Source organism: Sapajus apella, unplaced genomic scaffold (genome assembly GCF_009761245.1).
Source record: "Sapajus apella isolate SASKATOON/1434 unplaced genomic scaffold, GSC_monkey_1.0 scaffold58, whole genome shotgun sequence".
Taxonomy (NCBI): Eukaryota; Metazoa; Chordata; class Mammalia; order Primates; family Cebidae; genus Sapajus; species Sapajus apella.
This window is the reverse complement of record NW_022436998.1, coordinates 1,011,874-1,031,293: the sequence shown is the minus strand read 5'-3', so window position 1 is coordinate 1,031,293 and position 19,420 is coordinate 1,011,874. Positions and strand designations below refer to the sequence as shown.

General features: G+C 39.1%; 1 protein-coding gene and 1 pseudogene across 1 annotated transcript in view; one reads left to right on the top strand and one right to left on the bottom strand.

Annotated features, from left to right (window-relative positions):
* Positions 1–19,420, top strand: part of LOC116528426 (cytochrome P450 2C19) — an 87,776-nt gene that overhangs the window by 14,536 nt on the left and 53,820 nt on the right. The window contains exons 4-5 of the mRNA XM_032245654.1: positions 15,285–15,445; positions 16,610–16,786. Coding sequence (XP_032101545.1) covers positions 15,285–15,445; positions 16,610–16,786 — 338 coding nt within the window. The remainder of the gene's footprint in view (positions 1–15,284; positions 15,446–16,609; positions 16,787–19,420) is intronic.
* On the bottom strand, positions 3,285–12,267 carry LOC116528431 (annotated as a pseudogene).

The following is a 19,420-nucleotide window of genomic DNA, read 5'->3' as shown; positions in this document are numbered from 1 at the left end:
TGAAAGATGCAATAAACTATATTTTGGAACTTACTTTTCAAGAAGAAGAAGAAACAAAGACTTCAACAAAATTAAGGGCAAATACATTTCCTAGCAAAGTCATCCTGACATCATGGAGGCCATGTTCTTGCTATATGTAAAACTTGATTCCCCCCAACAACATACAGAAAACAAAAATTGCACTGCTTTTGTAGTTATGTCTACAATCTACGTTTCCCTTATGTATACTAAGCTACAACAAAACACTTCACAGTTGCAAACCTTTCCTCTTTCCCCTGAACTAAAAATAGCTCAAGATGTTATTAGTTCTTAAAATCCCCAGTAGAATAACCTCTAAAAATAATCTTGACCATTTTCTTGGCTGTTTCCCTAAGGCAACTGGTCTCTTTAAAGAATGCACACACACCAAGAAAGTCCTACCCATGTTTTCTCATCCCCATTTAGACACATTTGAAAAGACCTTGATTTCTGTGGGAGAGATGGCTGTAGGTTTCAGAAGGGCCACACACTAGACATGAAGCATCTTTTATTTTTTAAAAGCTATTAAGACTGTGAATTTTTTTAAACCCCAATACCATGTGTCCAATAATTCTTTCACCCCAAAATATAAAATCTTATGCTTATAATTTTATAATCCTCAGTAAGCTATGGAATATTGCATATATTTAATACCTATCAGCAACCTAGAAGTAGATGGCATCCATGTGTTTGTCATACCAACTTTCCAAATAACCTGATTCACCAATTATTGACTGCTCTGGCCCGGGGCTCTCTGACTGCCTCAGAAACCACCTCTTTGGAACTTTCATTTCCACTACTTTTTTTTTTTTAAACCTGCACCTCAAGCTTTTTCCATTATCCCAGCTTCTCTGTTGATTCTGTCCCTTGTAAAGTAACCTCATCTGAGAACCTGCGATTATCTTTTACCAACACATGATAAGCCTTAGCAACCTAGGGACTATGATAACTCTGGTCTTGGCCTAAGTTTACATAAGAACATGATAGTTTGGTGACCTCGTGGAGAGAAATCTAAATGACATCAGTATCTTATAATAAACAAAGGTAGCCAAGATCAAGTATTTCCGTTCTGAGTTTAAAAACAACTGATCCTAAGCAACAGGCAGAGATGTTAATACAGGAGATACATTTGTATATGTGAACTCTTGTGTGCTTGTGAAAGACTTTATCCCCAAAGTCAAGTCAAGACAAAACGAAAGCAAAATGGACAATGAGTCAATGTAACAATGCAACAAAAAGAACAGGATCCAAGCTTCTTGCTGCAAATACTGAACTAGAATCATTTTCTTTATAAATTTGACAGGAAGACAGTAGTTATGACATTTATCTAATAAGAGAATACCTTCAGGCCACACCTGTGTCCTGAAGCAACTCAAAGTTCAATGAATATTGGGGGTCAATGGTGGGGACTCATGTACCTTTTGTCTGTAAGAATGGCAGCCAAACTACCTCAGGGTCTCAAGGGACTGAGAGACCTCAGAAAGGAACCATTACCAGGGCTAGATCTAGGCCTTCCTTTCAGGAGTCAAAGTCAGAAGAACCCAAGGAGACCATAACTTCATGGCAAAGACACCATGGCATTTTATTTTATTACAAAAGTCAACCAATGATATTTTCATTGAAATATCTGCACTGAATGATGATTCAGCTTATGAGGGATGTCTTTGGAGAAGGCACATAAGGTAGAACATCAGCAAATCTTGCCAGTTGGCTGAAACAAAAATGAGCTAGTTAAACCTGGCCGGAGGCCTGTTAGGGCTGTGTTCTCACTGTGGCCTGGCTAAAAACCAGTGGCATTAAGAAAGTGTCATATTTCCCACTTCTGGGTGTGGTCCTTCTCTCAAAAGGCCTGTGTCCCTAAATATATCTGTCCAGGTCAGTTTTCCTAAGTTCTGGTTCCAAAAATAGGCTCAGGGCTGGCAGAAATCATTCAGGAAGCTTCTTGAAGGCCCTCTCTTTATTTCTCAGTCTGACTTTCAGCTTGTCCCAGGTACTGTAAGCAGCCTCAGCTTCCCAAGGCCACTAGCAACTTCTACTTTTGCTAATATCTTTAGTTTTCCATGGTACTTGTTGTGACCATTTGTTGGACTAGTTGTCCCCAATTAACTCCACCTCCACTTAACACCCTTTTCTTGAATCTGGGCTGGGCTTGTGGCTTGTTTAGTAAATAGAAGACATACTTCAATTCTCTTCTGATTAGAAAAAAATCATTATCACCAGTAGAGGGCAGTAGAAGGGACACTGTGACAATTCTGGACTTAAGTCTTCAAAAGGCCTGATCATTTCTGCTTTCGAGCTCTTGGGAGCTCTAAGCTGCATGGGAGAGGTCTAGCTACCCTGCCATCCAGGCCACTGAAGGAGACTACATGGAGAAGGAGAGCCTCAGGACTGCAGGCAGAGAGAGAAGCTCAGCCATCCCAGTCTCTCTGCCAACTTGCTGACCACATGAGTGGTCACCTGCAGCCTCGCAGAAGAACAGCCCAGCTGAACCCAGCACAGATTGAAGAACAGTTAGGGGTGGGGTTGTTTTAAGCCACTAAAGTTCTGGGGTAAATGTCAGCAGCATTTGATAACCAAAAACACTGGTCATTTATAGACGCCTTTTTTTCTAAGTGCAAGAGAATTACTCAAATGAAAAGAAGATATGGCAAATGTTTACCCACTGCAACCTTCTCAGTCAACAGCTGAACTGTAATTGGTCATTGACTGAAAATAAAAAGCCATACCTCTTATCTTAATTCATAAATTCCATGATTCTTTTTCTGACTCTTTAATGCCAATGTAAGCTTCTGACGGTCTCAGGCACTGGCTTAATTTTCATTTAGCCAAAAATAGAAGCCATTAGAATGAGTTATCCGTTACTGAATACATGATGGTAAATGAGACTGTTCTCCCTTTACTAGGATATTGTTACTTAATTTTCTCAAATTATTTCTTTTTATCATCCCCTGCAATGAGAAAAAAATTAAACTGGTTAAGGTTAAAAAAGAAAAAAAAAAAGCCTATAACTAGAATTTGAATCCCCATAATCTGCAAAATATAGCACACAATTTAACTGCATCCTAAATTTAAAACAAAATTCTATAAAATATAACATTGTCTACATTGTGGAGATGATTTCTTCTTATCTGAGGAAATAAGTAATTGGGAAGCAGGTATTGTTGAATTAAAACGCAGTGGTCTTTAAATGGTTTCAAATTTTGCCTATCAAAATGTAGTCAACCTCAGTGCAAGCCTTCAAAATCCAAATTTTGTCTTCACATAAACTTTCTTATGTCTGTTCTTGATCTTTTTAGGGAAAGGGTGAAAGTCCACATCTATTTCTATGCTCACATTTTGGCAGATTTTCTCATCTGAAACTTTTGTGCTGTTGTATCAGGACCACATTTTTATAGACTCTAGCATTGTCTCCTCTCATTTCTGCACAGAGTGGCATTGAAGTACAAGGCAGGAGGGGACTCTGAGCTCTACTAATCTGGTCTGCTAGAGAATATTTATTATTTGTATATTCGTGCCCTTTCCTCTTGCTTTTCTGCTCTTCTTCAATCCTGCACTGTAGTGTTTCAAAATAATGTTGGACTCCCATCTAGCTAAATTTGTACTGTGCTCCTGTCTGGACCATTCCTGATCTCTGAGACTGCATCATCTGGATGGTTTTGGGAACATCAATATCACAGTCAACACTTTTCTCTCTGATGATGTCAATAAGAATATCAATCACAATGAACATTCCTGTCCAATTAATTCCAGTACAGCAGTGCTTCATGACTGGCCCTGCATCCATGATGCTCTCCTGCTTATGGTGCACCTTCTCCAGGAAGTCCAGGATGCCCTTGGAGTCTCTGGGCACTCTATGATCCAGCCAGGTCCAAAAGTGGTATTGCCAGACGATTTTTCCATATTATCTTGTCCAACCTTTGAAAGTTTAAGTTCTCTTAGCATACAGTCATGAGTAGTGTGTTCTTTAACATTCCTAACATGCATGACCCCACATTCTTTTTTATTATTATACTATAAGTTCTGGGATACACGTACAGATCTTGCAGGATTTTTACATAGGTATATACCTGCCATGGTGGTTTGCTGCCTCCATCTCCCTGTCACCTACATTAGATATTTCTCCTAATGTTATCATTGCCCACACCCCAACAGAACCAAGTGTGTGATATTCCCCTCCCTGTGTCCATGTGTTCTCATTGTTCAACACCTGCTTATGAGTGAGAAAATGTGGTGTTTGTTTTTCTGTTCTTGTGTTAGTTTGCTCAGAATGATGATTTCAAGCTTCATCCATGTCCCTGCAAAGGACACTAACTCATCGTTTTTCTTTTGTTGTTTTGTTTTAATATATATATATTTTTTATTGCACTTTAGGTTCTGGGGTACATGTGAAGAACATGCAGGATTATTGCATAAGTACATACCCAGCAATATGGTTTGCTGCCTTCATCCCCATCACCTATATCTGGCATTTCTCCCATGTTATCCCTCTCCAACTCACTACCCCCCACTGTCACTCTGCTAGTCCCCCCCAACAGACCACAGTGTGTGATGCTCCCCTCCCTGTGTCCATGTGTTCTCATTGTTCAACACCCACCTATGAGTGAGAACATGTGGTGTTTGATTTTCTCTTCTTGTGTTGGCTTCCTGAGAATGATGGTTTCCAGATTCATCCATGTCCCTACAAAGGACATGAATTCATCATTTTTTATGGCTGCATAGTATTCCATGCTGTATGTGTACCACATTTTCCCTGCCAGTCTATCATTGATGGGCATTTGGGTTGATTCCAAGTCTTTGCTGTTGTAAATAGTGCTGAAATAAACATACATGTACATGTGCCTTTATAATAGAATGATTTATAATCCTTTGGATATATACCTAGTAATGGGATTGCTGGGTCAAATGGTATTTCTAGTTTCAGATTCTTGAGGCATTGCCACATTGTCTTCCACAATGGTTGAACTAATTTACACTCCCACCAACAGTGTAAAAATGTTCCTATTTCTCCACATCCTCTCCAGCATCTGTTGTCTCGAGATTTTTAAATGATCACCATTCTAACTGGCGTGAGATGGTATCTCAATGTAGTTTTGATTTGCATTTCTCTAATGACCAGTGATGATGAGCATTTTTTCATGTTTGTTGGCGTCATATATGTCTTCTTTTGAAAAGTGTCTGTTCATATACTTCGACCACTTTTGAATGGGCTTGTTTGTTTTTTTCTTGTAAACCTGTTTAAGTTCTTTGTAGATTCTGGATATAAGTCCTTTTTCAGATGGGTAGATTTCAAAGAATTTTTCCCATTCTGTTGGTTGCTAGTTCCCTCTAATGATTATTTCTTTTGCTGTACAGAAGCTCTGGAGTTTAATTAGATCCCATTTGTCACTTTTGGCTTTTGTTGCCATTGCTTTTGGTGTTTTAGTCATGAAGTCCTTGCCTATGCCTATGTCCTGAATGGTTTTTCTAAGTTTTCTTCTAGGGCTTTTATGGTGTTAGGTCTTATGTTTAAGTCTTTAATCCATCTGGAGTTAATTTTAATGTAAAGTGTCAGGAATGGGTCCAGCTTCTGCTTTCTGCACATGCAAATTTTCCCAACAGCATTTATTAAACAGGGAATCCTCTCCCCATTGCTTGTTTTTGTCATGTTTGTTAAAGATCGGATGGTTGTAGATGTGTGGTGTTGCCTCTGAGGCCTCTGTTCTGTTCCATTGGTCTATATCTCTGTTTTGGTACCAGTACCATGCTGTTTTGATTACTGTAGCCTTGTGGTATAGTTTGAAGTCAGGCAGTGTGATGCCTCCAGCTTTGTTCTTTTTGCTTAGAATTGACGTGGCTATGCAGGCTCTCTTTTGGTTCCATATGAAGTTTAAGGTGGTATTTTCAGTTCTGTGAAGAGGGTCATAGGTAGCTTGATGGGGATAGTATTAAGCCTATAAATTACTTTGGGCAGTATGGCCATTTTCACAATATTCATTCTTCCTAACCGTGAGCATGGAATGTTTTTCCATCTGTTTGTGTCCTCTCTTATTTCCTTGAGCAGTGGTTTGTAGTTCTCCTTGAAGAGGTCCTTTACATCCTTTGTGAGTTGTATTCGCAGGTATTTTATTCTCTTTGTAGCAATTGTGAATGGCAATTCATTCTTGATTTGGCTCTGTTTAAATCTGTTATTGGTGTATAGGAATGCTTGTGATTTCTGCACATTGATTTTGTATCCTAAGACTTTGCTGAAGTTGCTTATCAGTTTCAGGAGATTTTGGGCAGAGACGATGGGGTCTTTTAAATATACAGTCATATCATCTGCAAATAGAGACTATTTGATTTTCTCCTTTCCTAATTGAAGACACTTTATTTGTTTTACTTGCCTGATTGCTCTGGCTAGAACTTCCAATACTATATTGAATAGGAGTGGTGAGAGAGGCCATCCTTGTCTAGTGGCAGATTTCAAAGGGAATGCCTCCAGTTTTTGCCCATTCTGTATGATATTGGCTGTGGGTTTGTCATAAATAGCCTTTACTATTTTGAGATATATTCGATCAATACCTAATTTATTGAGAGTTTTTAGCATAAAACGCTGTTGAATTTTTTCGAAGGCCTTCTGTGAATCTGTTGAGATAGTCATGCATTTTTTGCCTTTAGTTTTGTTTATGTGATGGATTACATTTATAGATTTGTGTATGTTGAGCCAGCCTTGCATCCCTGGGATGAAGTCTACTCGATCATAATGGATAAGCTTTTTGATGTCCTGTTGCATATGGTTTGCCTGTATTTTGTTGAAGATTTTTGCACCGATGTTCTTCATGGACATTGGCCAGAAATTTTCTTTTTTAGTTGTGTCTCTGCCGGGCTTTGGTATCAGGATAATGTTGGTCTCATAAAATGAGTTAGGCAGGATTCCCTTTTTTTGTATTGTTTGGAAGAGTTTCAGAAGGAATGGTACCAGCTCCTCTTGGTATGTCTGGTAAAATTCGGCTGTAAAACCGTGTGGACCTGGACTTTTTTTGATTGGTAGGCTATTAATTGCTGCCTCAACTTCAGACCTTGTTATTGGTCTATTTAGAGATTCAACTTCTTCCTGGTTTAGTCTTGGGATTGTGTAAGTGTCTAGGAATTTATCCATTTTTTCTAGTTATACCTGTTTATGTGCATAGAGTTGTTTGTAGTAATCTCTGATGGTAGTTTGTATTTTTGTGGCACCAGTAGTGATATCTCCTTTATCATTTTTTATTGCCTCTATTTGAATCTTTTCTCTTTTCTTTTTTATTAGTCTGGTTAGTCGTCTGTTCCTTTTGTTGATCTTTTCAAAAAACCACTTCCTGGATTCATTGATTTTTCTGTAGTGTGTTTGTCTCTATCTCCTTCAGTTCTGTGCTGATCTTAGTTATTTCTTGTCTTCTGCTAGCTTTTGAATTTGCTCTTCCTTTTCTAGTTCTTTTAATTGTGATGATAGGGTGTCAATTTGAGATCTCTCCTCACTTCTCATGTGGGCATTTATTGCTATAAATTTCCCTCTAGACACTGCTTTAAATGTGTCCCAGAGATTCTGGTACATTGTGTCTTCATTCTCATTGGTTTTGAAGAACATCTTTATTTCTGCCTTCGTTTCATTATTTATCCAGTATTCACTCAGGAGCAAGTTTTTCAGTTTCCATGTAGTTGTGAAGTTTTGAGTGAGTTTCTTAATCCTGAGTTCTAATTCAATTGCACTGTGGTCTGAGAGACTGGTTGTTATGATTTCTGTTCTTTTGTGTTTGCTGAGGAGTGATTTACTTCCATTTATGTGGTCAATTTTAGAGTAAATGTGATGTGGTGCTGAGAAGAATGTATATTGTGCGGATTTGCAGTGGAAAGTTCTGTAGATGTCTGTTAGATCAGCTTGTTCCAGATCTGAGTTCAAGTCCTGAATATCATTGTTAATTTTCTGTCTTGTCAATATGTCTAATATTGATGGTGGAGTTTTAAAGTCACCCCCTACAATGGTGTGGGAGTCCAAGTCTCTGTGTCATTAAGGGCTTGCTTTATGTATCTGAGCGTTCTTGTGTTGGGTGCATATATGTTTAAGGTAGTTAGCTCTTCTTGTTGCATTGATCCCTTTACCATTATGTAATGTCCTTCTTTGTCTCTTTTGATCTTTGTTTGTTTAAAGTCCATCTTATCAGAGACTAGGATTGTAATCCCTGCTTTTTTTTTTTGCTCTGCATTTGCTTGGTAAATCTTCCTCCTTCCCTTTATTTTGAGTGTTTGTGTGTCTTTGCATGTGAGATGGGTCTTCTGAATACAGCATACCAATTGGTCTTGACTCATTCTCCAATTTACCAGTCTGTGTCTTTTAATTGGGACATTTAGCCCATTTACATTTAAGGTTAATATTGTTATGTGTAAATTTGCTCCTGCCATTTTGATACTAACTGGTTGTTTTGCCTGTTGGTTTATGCAGTTTCTTCATTGTGTCGATGGTCTTTAACATTTGGTACAGTTTTGCATGGCTGGTACTGGTTGTTCCTTTCCATGTTTAGTGCTTCCTTCTGGAGTCTTGTAAGGCAGGCCTGGTGGTAATTAAATCTCTCAGCAATTTCTTGTACATAAAGGATTTTGTTTCTCCTTCACTTATGAAGCTTAGTTTGGCTATGAATGGATATGAAATTCTGGGTTGAAAGTTCTTTTCTTTAAGGATGTTAAATATTAGCCCCCACTCTCTTTTGACTTGTAGGGTTTCTGCAGGGAGATCTGCTGTGAGTCTGAAGGGCTTCCCTTCGTGGGCCACCTGATCTTTATGGCTGCCCTTAGCATTTTTTCCTTCATTTCAACCCTGGTGAATCTGATGATTGTGTGCCTTGGGGTTGCTCTTCTTGAGGAATGCTTTGTTGTGTTTTCTGTATTTCCTGGATATGAATGTTCTGCATTGCCAGGTTGAGGAAGTTCTGTTGGAGAATATCCTGAAGAGTGTTTTTCAACTTGAATTCATTCTCCCCATCGCATTCAGATACACCCATCAAATATAGATTAGGTCTTTTCACATAATCCCATATTTCTAATAGGCTTTGTTTATTTCTTTTCACTCTTTTTCTCTAATCTTGCCTTCTCATTTTATTTCATTGAGTTGATCTTCAATCTCTAATATCCTTTCTTTGCTTGATTGATTTGACTATTGAAACTTATGTATGCTTCACGAAGTTTTTGTGCTTGTTCAGCTCCATCAAGTTGTTTATGTTCTTCTCTAAGCTGGTTATTATAGTTAGCATTTTGTCTAACCTTTTTTCAAGGTTCTTAGTTTCTTTGCATTATATTAGAACATGTTCCTTTAGCTCACAGAAGTTTGTTATTATTCACCTTCTGAAGCCTGCTTCTGTCAATTCATCAAACTCATTCTCTATCCTGTCTTGCTGCCTTGCTGGTGAGGAGTTGTGATCCCTTGGAGAATGAGAGGCTTTCTGGTTTTTAGTGATTGCATATTTTTATGCTCGTTTCTTCCCATATTTGTGGATTTGTCTACCTTTGGTCTTTGAAGTTGGTGACTTTAGAATGGTATCCCTGAGTGGATGTCCTTTCTGATGATGTTAAAGCTATTTCTTTTTGTTTTTTAGTTTTCTTTCTAACAGTCAGGCAGGCCCCTGTGCTGCAGGATTGCTGGAGGTCCACTCCAGACCCTGCTTGCCTGGGAATCACCTGTGGGTGCTGAAGAACAGCAAGGATTGCTGCCTGTTCCTGCCTTTGGTAGCTTCATCTCAGAAAGGTATCTACCAGAAGTTTGCCAGAGCTCTCCTGTATGAGGTGTCTCTTTGGATATATGGGGGTCAGGGAACCAATTGAGGAGGCAATCTGTCCCTTATCAGAGCTCAAGTGCTTTGTTGGAAGCTTCGTTGGTCCCTTCAGGGCTGCTGGGCAGGGACGTTTAAATCTGCTTCAGTGGAACTGACAACTGCCCCTTTTCCCAGGTGCTCTGTACCAGGAAATTTGGGCTTTGTTTATAAGTCCCTGATGGGGTGCTTAATTTTTTCAGAGATGCACTATCTAGCAAGGAGGAAGTCTAGTCACAGTCTGCCTGCAGAGGCATTGCTAAGGTGCCACAGGCTCCACCCAGCTTCTGTGTAAACTTTCTTGTGCTTTTGTTTACACAGGTAAGGTTAGAACTGCCTCAGTATTGATGGACTGCCTTGATAATGGCAGAGTGTCTCGATAATGGCAGACTGCCTCAATAATGGCAGATGCCCATCCCCCCACCAAGCTCGAACATCCCAGGTTGAGCTCAAGTGCTGTGCTGGCTACCAAAATCCCAAGCCAGTGGGATTCAGTTTGCTGGTATCTTTGGGGGTGGGACCCACTGAGCCAGAACACCTGGCTCATCACCTTCAGCCCCCTTTCTCTCAGCGGTATGTGTAGCTCTGTCTCATAAGTGTTCCACTCACCAACCCAAAGGGCCACTCAGATTTGTGCTGGAAACCTGTGGCACCAGCTGAATCAGCTGCCCAGATTTGCAATGGAAACCCGCAGTGCCTGTTGGCCCGGTGGGAATCTCCTGGTCTGTGGGCTGGAAAGACCACAGGAGAAGTGCAGCATCCAAACCGGTGTGTCAGAGTGGCTGGAAACCTCCCCAATGGCCTCTGTTGGGTGGGGGGAGGTCCTCTGGGCCATTGCATTTGCCAGGTGATGCAGTGCCCCACAGTGCCTTGATTTGCTCTGCTTGGGCTACACCCACTATCCAACCAGTCCCATTGAGATGAACCTGGTACCTCAGTTGGAAATGCAGAGATTAGTCACCTTCTGCATTGCTCTCACTGGGAACTGCACTCTGGAGCTGTTCCTATTTGGCCATAATGGCAGAAGTCAACCCCATATTCTTTAAGAGCATACTCATCTGGCCATTATTTGACACATTTACTCAATCCTCTCTCCACTTCTTTTGTTGTTATGACAATCACTCAGAAATTTCTTGGAACACCATCTGCCAAAAGTCATTTACCATGTTTTGCAGGCAACCTTGTGTGGTAATGTAACTCTTTTTGGTGTTTGAATTGTTGCACTTGGTTTCAAATTCAGGCACGATGATATTTGCATTGATATAATCTGAAACAAACTCATTGGGATCACCGTCATTTAAGATAACCCTGGTATGATCAAAGGGCAGGGTGTTTTATATCCATTTTTGTTTTTGTTTTCTTACCTTTGACCCTCTTTTTGGCTGCAGAGAAGTGTGCACTCTTGTTGTTGTAGTGTCTCAAATTCTTCCCAAAAGCCTTGTTTGACTTTATCTGTGGTCTCAGCTAATTTGCTTAGTTCTCAAACTCTTTCTATTGTAACAGCATTTATATGAGTCATATTAAGGGGCTGCTTGAGTTGTAGTACTGTACAAAATGTTTCCACCATAGTATTCTTCTTGCAATGTTCCACAAGATCTGTCAAAGAATCAAACCATTCTCCTCCGTCAATGTCATATTTCAATTCTTGACAGCAAATCATGAAATGGGGTCACTTTAGACTTGCCATCATTACTTTTCCCTTTGTTTTCACTGGTGCGCACAGAAAGAACAAAATCTCTAGGGTGGCTCTGGCTCTCTTTTACATGAAAGCTACCATGCTTTCCTTTTTCAGTTAATAGTTTCTCTGCCTCTTTCCCAGAGAAGTGTCCATAAAAATCACCTTTCAGAGATAGGATCTGCACAGTTCATAGGATATTTATGCTCAATAACATCTCCATTCTTCTCTTTTAACTGCCCATGATGTCCCATGTTATATTGGATCAACTCAGCTAAAGTGACAAACTTCTTCCCTCCATACAGTTTATAATAATCACCAGTGTTCTGAATCTTTATGTGGATGACAGCTCCATTTCTTCTAGTAGAAAGTGTGAAGTCTCCAGGATTACTTTTGCTAGGCCTTGCCAAAAAACTGCCATCAACTCCTCTTGTCAACACTAGGTTTTCTGCCTCCACACCAGGGATATTTGGATGAAATAATCTCCATGATGTCATGTCCCTCCTGCCCTCCAGCTCTGCAATGGATCCCTCCTTGTTCAGGCTCCACTGGGCTTGGTCACATCAGGCTGGTCCAAGGGAGGCTTGCTCAGGACTGGAGGCAGGGCAGAGCCAGCTGGCCATGCACAAACCCCCCTCCAGGCCTGGGGATACTGGAGACTATGCAGCTGCCCCCAGGCCCAGCTCACTTCTCCTCCACCCCCTGGGAGCTCTTTAAATATAAAGTTTAATATCTCAAAATAATAAGAGCTATTTATGACAAACCCATAGCCAATATCATATTGAATGGGCAAAAGCTGGAAGCATTTTCTTTGAAAACCAGCACAAGACAAGGATGCCCTCTCTCACCACTCCTGTTGAACATTGTATTGGAAGTTCTGGCCAGAACAATCAGGCAGGAGAAAGACATGAAGGGTATTTAAATAGGAAGAAAGGAAGTGAAATTGTCTCTGTTTGCAGATGACATAATTGTATATTTAGAAAACCCTATTGTTTCAGCCACCGAATTCTTTAAGCTGATAAGCAACTTCAGTAAAGTCTCAGGACACAAAATCAATGCACAAATATCGCAAGCATTCCTATATACCAATAAGAGTCAAGCAGAGAGACAAATCATGAGTGAACTCCTATTCAAAATGACTATAAAGAGAATAAAATACCTAGGAATGCAACTTTCAAGGGATGTGAAGGACCTCTTCAAGGAGAATTACAAACCACTCTTCAAGGAAATAAGAGAGGACACAAACAGATGGAAAAACATTCCATGCTCATGAATAGAAAGAATCAATATTGTGAAAATGGCCATATTACCTAAAGTAATTTATAGATTCAATGCTATTCCCATCAAACTACCATTGACTTTCTTCTCAGAACTTTGAAAAAACTACTTTAAATTTCATATGAAGCAAAAAAAAAAAAAAAAAAGTCTGTATAACAAAGACAATCCTAAGTAAAAAGAACAAAGCTGAAGGCATCACACCACCTGACTTCAAACTATACTACAAGGCCACAATAACCAAAACAGCATGGTACTGGTACCAAAAACAGATATATATATACAGATCAGAGCCCTCAGAAGTAACACCACACATCCACAACCAACTAATCTTCAACAAACCTAACAAAAACAAGCAATGGGGAAAGGATTCCTTATTTAATAAATGGTGTTGGAAAAACTGGCTAGCCATGTGCAGAAAATAGAAACTGGACCCCTTCCTTACATATTATACAAAAATTAACTCAAGATGGATTAGAGACTTAGTGTAAGACCTAAAACCATAAAAACCATAGAAGAAAACCTAGGCAATACCATTTAGGATATAGGCATGGACAAAGACTTTGTGACTAAAACACCAAAGGCAATGGCAACAAAAGTAAAAATTGACAAATAGGATCTAATTAAACTAAAGAGCTTCTGCACAGCAATAGAAACTCTCGTCAGAGTGAACAGGCAATCTACAGAATGGAAGAACATTTTTGCAATCTATCCATCTGACAAAGGTCTAATATCCAGAATCCACAAGGAACTTAAACAAGTTTACAAGAAAAAAACAAACATCCCCATCAAAAAGTGGATGAAGGTTATGAACAGACACTTCTCAAAAGAAGACATTTAAGTGGTCAACAAATACATGAAAAAAAGCTCATTATCACTGGCCATTAAATAATACAAATCAAAACCACAAATACCATCTCATGCCAGTTACAATGGCTGTAATTAAAAAGTCAGGAAACAACAGATGCTGGCAAGAATGTGGAGAAATAAGAACACTTTTATGCTGTTGGTGGGAGTACAAATTAGTTCAACCGTTGTGGAAGACAGTGTGATGATTCCTCAAGTATCTAGAACCCGAAATTCCATTTGATCCAACAATCCCATTACTGGGTATATACCCAAAGAGTAGTAAATCATTCTACTATAAAGACACATGCACATGTATGTTTATTGCAGTACTATTTATGATAGCAAAGACTTGGAACAACCCAAATGCCCATCAATGATAGACTGAATAAAGAAAACATGGCATATATACACCATGGAATACTATGCAGCCATAAAAAAGGATGAGTTCATGTCTGTTTGAGGGACATGGATAAATCTGGAAACCATCATTCTCAGCAAACTAAAACAAAAACATAAAACAAAACACGACATGTTCTAACTCATAAGTGAGAGTTGAACAATGAGAACACACAGATACAAGGAGGGGAGCATCACACACTGGGGCCTGCCAAGTGGTGGGAAGCAAGGGGCAGGAGAGCTTTAGGACAAATACCTAATGCATGTGGGGCTTAAAACCTAGTTGACAGATTCATAGGTGCAGTAAACCACCAAGGCACATATATACCTATGTAACAAACTTGCACCTTTTGCACATGTGTCTCAGAACACAGTAAAATTTAAAATGTTTTAAAATACAAAGTTTATCAATCACTTGAATACAACAACTTTATTTTAGAGATCCTCCACCAACTCAGAAAACCTTTCCTATAATTTAAGTTATTTAGCTATTAAATAATAGACTTTGCCTAATCAATGTCAAATTTCAAATTAGTTAAATTTGAAGAATGATTAGAGATGATGGGCATTTAGTTCCCAAAGAAGAAAATTCAGTTTTGAAAAACTAATTTCAAATAAGAAACAAAAAACTCCATTTATCAATTTACTTTTTCTCTTTTTGCCTTACCTGGGATTTATATTTCAAATAAAAAGTTTTCATTTAATTTTTTGGCAAACGAATCTTTGTTAGACATACTATTCATTTATATTTGTTTTCCTTCTCATAAAAAACATTCTGCTTCTTACATTTATTTCCTCAAATACATGAATTTACCCACAATCTCTCTAGTTCCTCTCTACTGGCTCAACACATGATTCTTTCAGCTATTCATTATATATAAAAAGCTTTGAAATCTCCGATTATTCTCCTTTCTACCTCAGTGCCTTTGTTGTCTACAGACTTTGCAGACTGATGTGATTTCCTCTGAAACTTGAATTACTAGGTTTTTAAAAAAGTCTCTCTCTCTCTCTTTTTTTCCCCCAAAGTAAAGGCAAATAGGCTGTGAATGTAAATTTAGAATTTGAACAACCATTATTTAACCAGCTAGGTTGTCATTGGTCAATGCGGGATTAATATAATAGTGATGTGTTGATTTTATGCAAGCCGAGCACTTTTTTGCTGTTAAGGGAATTTGTAGGTAAGCTATTGCTTAAAATGTCAAACTATTACTATTTGTTAACAAAGTGTTTTATATCTAAAGTTTAATAGTATTTTAAAATTGTTTCTAATTCTTTAGCCTCACCCTGTGATCCCACTTTCATCCTGGGCTGTGCTCCCTGCAATGTGATCTGCTCCATTATTTTCCAGAAACGTTTTGATTATAAAGATGAGCAATTTCTTAACTTGATGGAAAGGTTGAACGAAAGCACCAAGATTTTGAGCACCCCCTGGCTCCAGGTAAGGCCAAGATTTTTGTTTCCTGAGAAACCACTTATACTATTTTTTTCTGACAAATCCAAAATTCTATATGAACCAAGCTCTGAAGTGCATTTCTGAATACTACAGTCATACCCAGACAACCATAGGGTGAATATCTGGGAAAGATGCCCAATCCTTTTATTTTATGCACAAGAAACAAATGCCCCAATATAGGCTTGGCTTCTAAGCCCATTAGCTCCCTGATCAGTGTTTTCTTCACTCAACTCCAAAGCCTTGTTTTTATGAAGTACTTTGGTGACAGCCCAAAAGCATGCCCATATCACGCCATGGACATCCAGGCACTTTGGAGGCTTCCATTACTCATAAGACTTGTTCTCCAATTCACACTTTGTCATATTATGTGGCAAATATCCTAATCTAAAAGACATTATCTCCTTCCAGGAGGGAGAATATTGGGACCATTGAAGCTTCCAAAAAACACTGAATAAGGCAGGGATGTTTGGTATCTCAGTTGGAATTCTAGCTGATGAGATAGCTGGGTTAGGAATGACAAAATTTTTGGTTTTATGGTGTATGAATCATAAACAGACATCACACTTTTACCCTGTGCTGAATTCGTGTGTTTTATACTCTACCTAAATAATAATTGTGTAATATTAAAGAAGTCATTTAACTGCTCCTGTACACATTTGGAATTTGAAGTATGTTTGAGCCCCTCCTACTACTAAAATGCTAATTTCATTTCAGAGGCTGCTTGATAGAAATCAACAAAGCAGGGACTAGCTTTGTACTATTAATCAGATTGTCCAAACTCTCTTAACCTATGCTGCCATCTACAAAATGCAAATGTATTAATTTATACTATCTTATATTTCAAGATTGTAGGGAAGAATTGTTGTAAAAAGTAAGAGAATTTATAAATATAAAGATGCTTTTATACTATAAACAGGAGGTATGAGTCTAGGAAATGATTATCATCTTTGATTTTCTGGTCAAAATTTTCTTCCTCAAATCTTTTATTATCAGAGAATTACTACATATGTACAATAAAAAATTTCTCTATCAAGATATACAATATATTTTATTTATATTTGTAGCTGTAATTTACAACCAGAGCATGGTATATGGTATATATGCATTTATTAAATGCTTTTAATTTAATAAATTATTGTTTTCTCTTAGGTCTGCAATAGTTTTCCTCCTTTCATTGATTATTTCCCGGGAACCCATAACAAGTTACTTAAAAACATTGCTTTGATAAAAAGTTTTATTTTGGAGAAAGTAAAAGAACACCAAGGATCAGTAGACATTAACAACCCTCGGGACTTCATTGATTGCTTCCTGATCAAAATGAAGAAGGTAAAATGTTAACAAAAGCTTAGTTACGTGACTGCTTGTGTATTTGTGATTCACTGACTAGTTCTGTGTTTACTAGGGATGTTTAACTGGTCAAGCAGAATTGCTTGAGAAGCACTTTAAGTTTTTATTGTATGCATGAATATCCAGTAAGCATCATGGAAAATATAAAATTAAATTGTTAAATAATTAGAGTACATAGACAAGATTGTTTACATAAAAATAATCTACCTAAACAATAAAGATGGCCAAATAGGAACAGCTCCAGTCTGCAGATTCCAGCAAGATCAACACAGAAGGCAGGCGATTTCTGCATTTCTAACTGAGGTACATGGTTCATCTCACTGGGATTGGTTAGACAGTGGGTGCAGCCCATTGAGGGTAAGCAGAAGCAGGATGGGGTCTTGCCTTACCTGGGAAGCACAAGGTGTCAAGGAACTCCCACCCCTAGCCAAGGGAAGCCATTTGGGACCCTGCCATGAGGGACGGTGCTATCTAGCTCATATACTACACTTTTCCCATGGTCTTCGCAACCCACAGACCAGGAGATTCTCTAAGGTGCCTATACCACGAGAACCCTGGGTTTCAAGCACAAAACTTGGTGGCCATTTGGGCAGACACCAAGCTAGCTGCAGGAGTTTTTTTTTTTTACACCCCAGTGACATCAGAAATGCCAGTGAGACAGAACTGTTTACTCTCCTGGAAAGGGGGCTGAAGCCAGAGAGCCAAGTGGTCTAGTGGAACCCACCCTTATGGAGCCTAGCAAGATAAGATCAGTGGCTTGAAATTCTCACTGCCAGCACAGCAGCCTGAAGTTGATCTGGGATGCTGGAGCTTGATGGGGGTAGGTTGTCCACCATTACAAGGCTTGAGTAGGCAGTTTTCCCCTCACAGTGTAAACAAAGCTTCCAGGAAGTTCGAACTAGGTGGAGTCCACTGCAGCTTGGCAAAGCTGTTGTAGCCAGACTACCTCTCTATATTCCTCCTCTCTGGGCAGGACATCTCTGAAAGAAAGGCAGGGGCTTATAGATAAAACTCCCATCTCCCTAGTACAGAGCACCTGGGGAAAGGAGTGGCTGTGGACACAGTGTCAGCAGACTTAAACATTCCTGCCTGCCAGCTCTGAAGAGAGCAGCAGATCTCCCAGTACAGCACTCAAGATCTCTAAAAGACAAATTGCCTCCTCAGGTGGGTCCCTGATCCCCATGCCTCATGACTGCGAGACACTTCCCAGCAGGGTTCAACAGACACCTCAGACAGAAGAGCTCTGGCTGGTGTCTGGCAGGTGTCCCTCTGTGACAAAGCTTCCAGAAAAAGGAACAGGCAACAATATTTGCTGTTCTGCAACCTCTGCTGGTGATACCCAGGCAAACAGTGTCTGGACTGGAGCTCCAGCAAACTCTAGCAGACCTGCAGAAGAGGGGCCTAAGTGTTAGAAGGAAAACTAACAAACAGAAAGAAATAGCATCAACATCAACAAAAAGGATGTCCACACAAAAACTCCATCCAAAAGTCACCAGCATCAAAGACCCAAGGTAGATAAATCCACAAAGATGAGGAAAAACTAGTGAAAAAATGCTGAACATTTCAAAAACCAGAATGCCTCTTCTCCTCCAAAGGATCACAACTCCTCACCAGCAAGGGAACAAAACAGGGCAGAGAATGAGTTTAATGAATTGACAGATGCAGGCTTCAGAAGGTGGGTAATAAAAAACTCCACCAAGCTAAAAAAGCATGTTCTAACCCAATACAAGGAAGTTAAGAACGTTGAAAAAAGGTTAAAGGAATTGTTACCTAGAATAACCAGTTTAGAGAATAACATAAATGGCCTGATGGAACTGGAAAACACAGCACGAGAACTTATACAAAACACATGCAAGTATCAATAGATGAATCAATTAAGCAGGAGAGAGGATATCAGAGATTGAAGATCAACTTAGTGAAATAAAGCATGAAGACAAGATTAGAAAAAAATGAATGAAAAGCAATGAACAAAACCTCCAAGAAATATAAGACTATGTGAAAAGACCAAACCTACATTTGACTGGTGTACCTGAAAGTGATAGGGAGAATGGGACCAAGTTGGAAACATTCTTCAGGATATTATCCAGGACAACTTCCCCATTCCAGCAAGGCAGGCCAATATTCAAATTCAGAAACTGTGGAGAACACCACAAAGATACTCCTTGAGAATAGCAATCCCAAGACACATAATCATCAGATTCACCAAGGTTGAAATGAAGGAGAAAATGTTAAGGACTTCCAGAGAGAAAACTCAGGTTACCCACAAAGGGAAGGCCATCAGACTAACAACAGATCTCTCAGGAAAAACTTTACAAGGCAGACGGGACTGGGGGCCAATATTATCATTCTTAAATAATGTAATTTTTAGCCCAGAATTTCATATCCAGAAAATCTAAGCTTCATAAGTGAAGGAGAAATAAAATCCCTCACAGACAAGCAAATGCTGAGAAATTTTGTTACCATCAGGTCTGCCTTACAAGAGCTCCTCAAGGAATCACTAAATATGGAAAGGAACAACCAGTACTAGCCACTGCAAAAACATACCAAATGGTAAAGACGATTGACACTATGAAGAAACTGTGTCAACTAATGGGCAAAATAACCAGCTAGCAT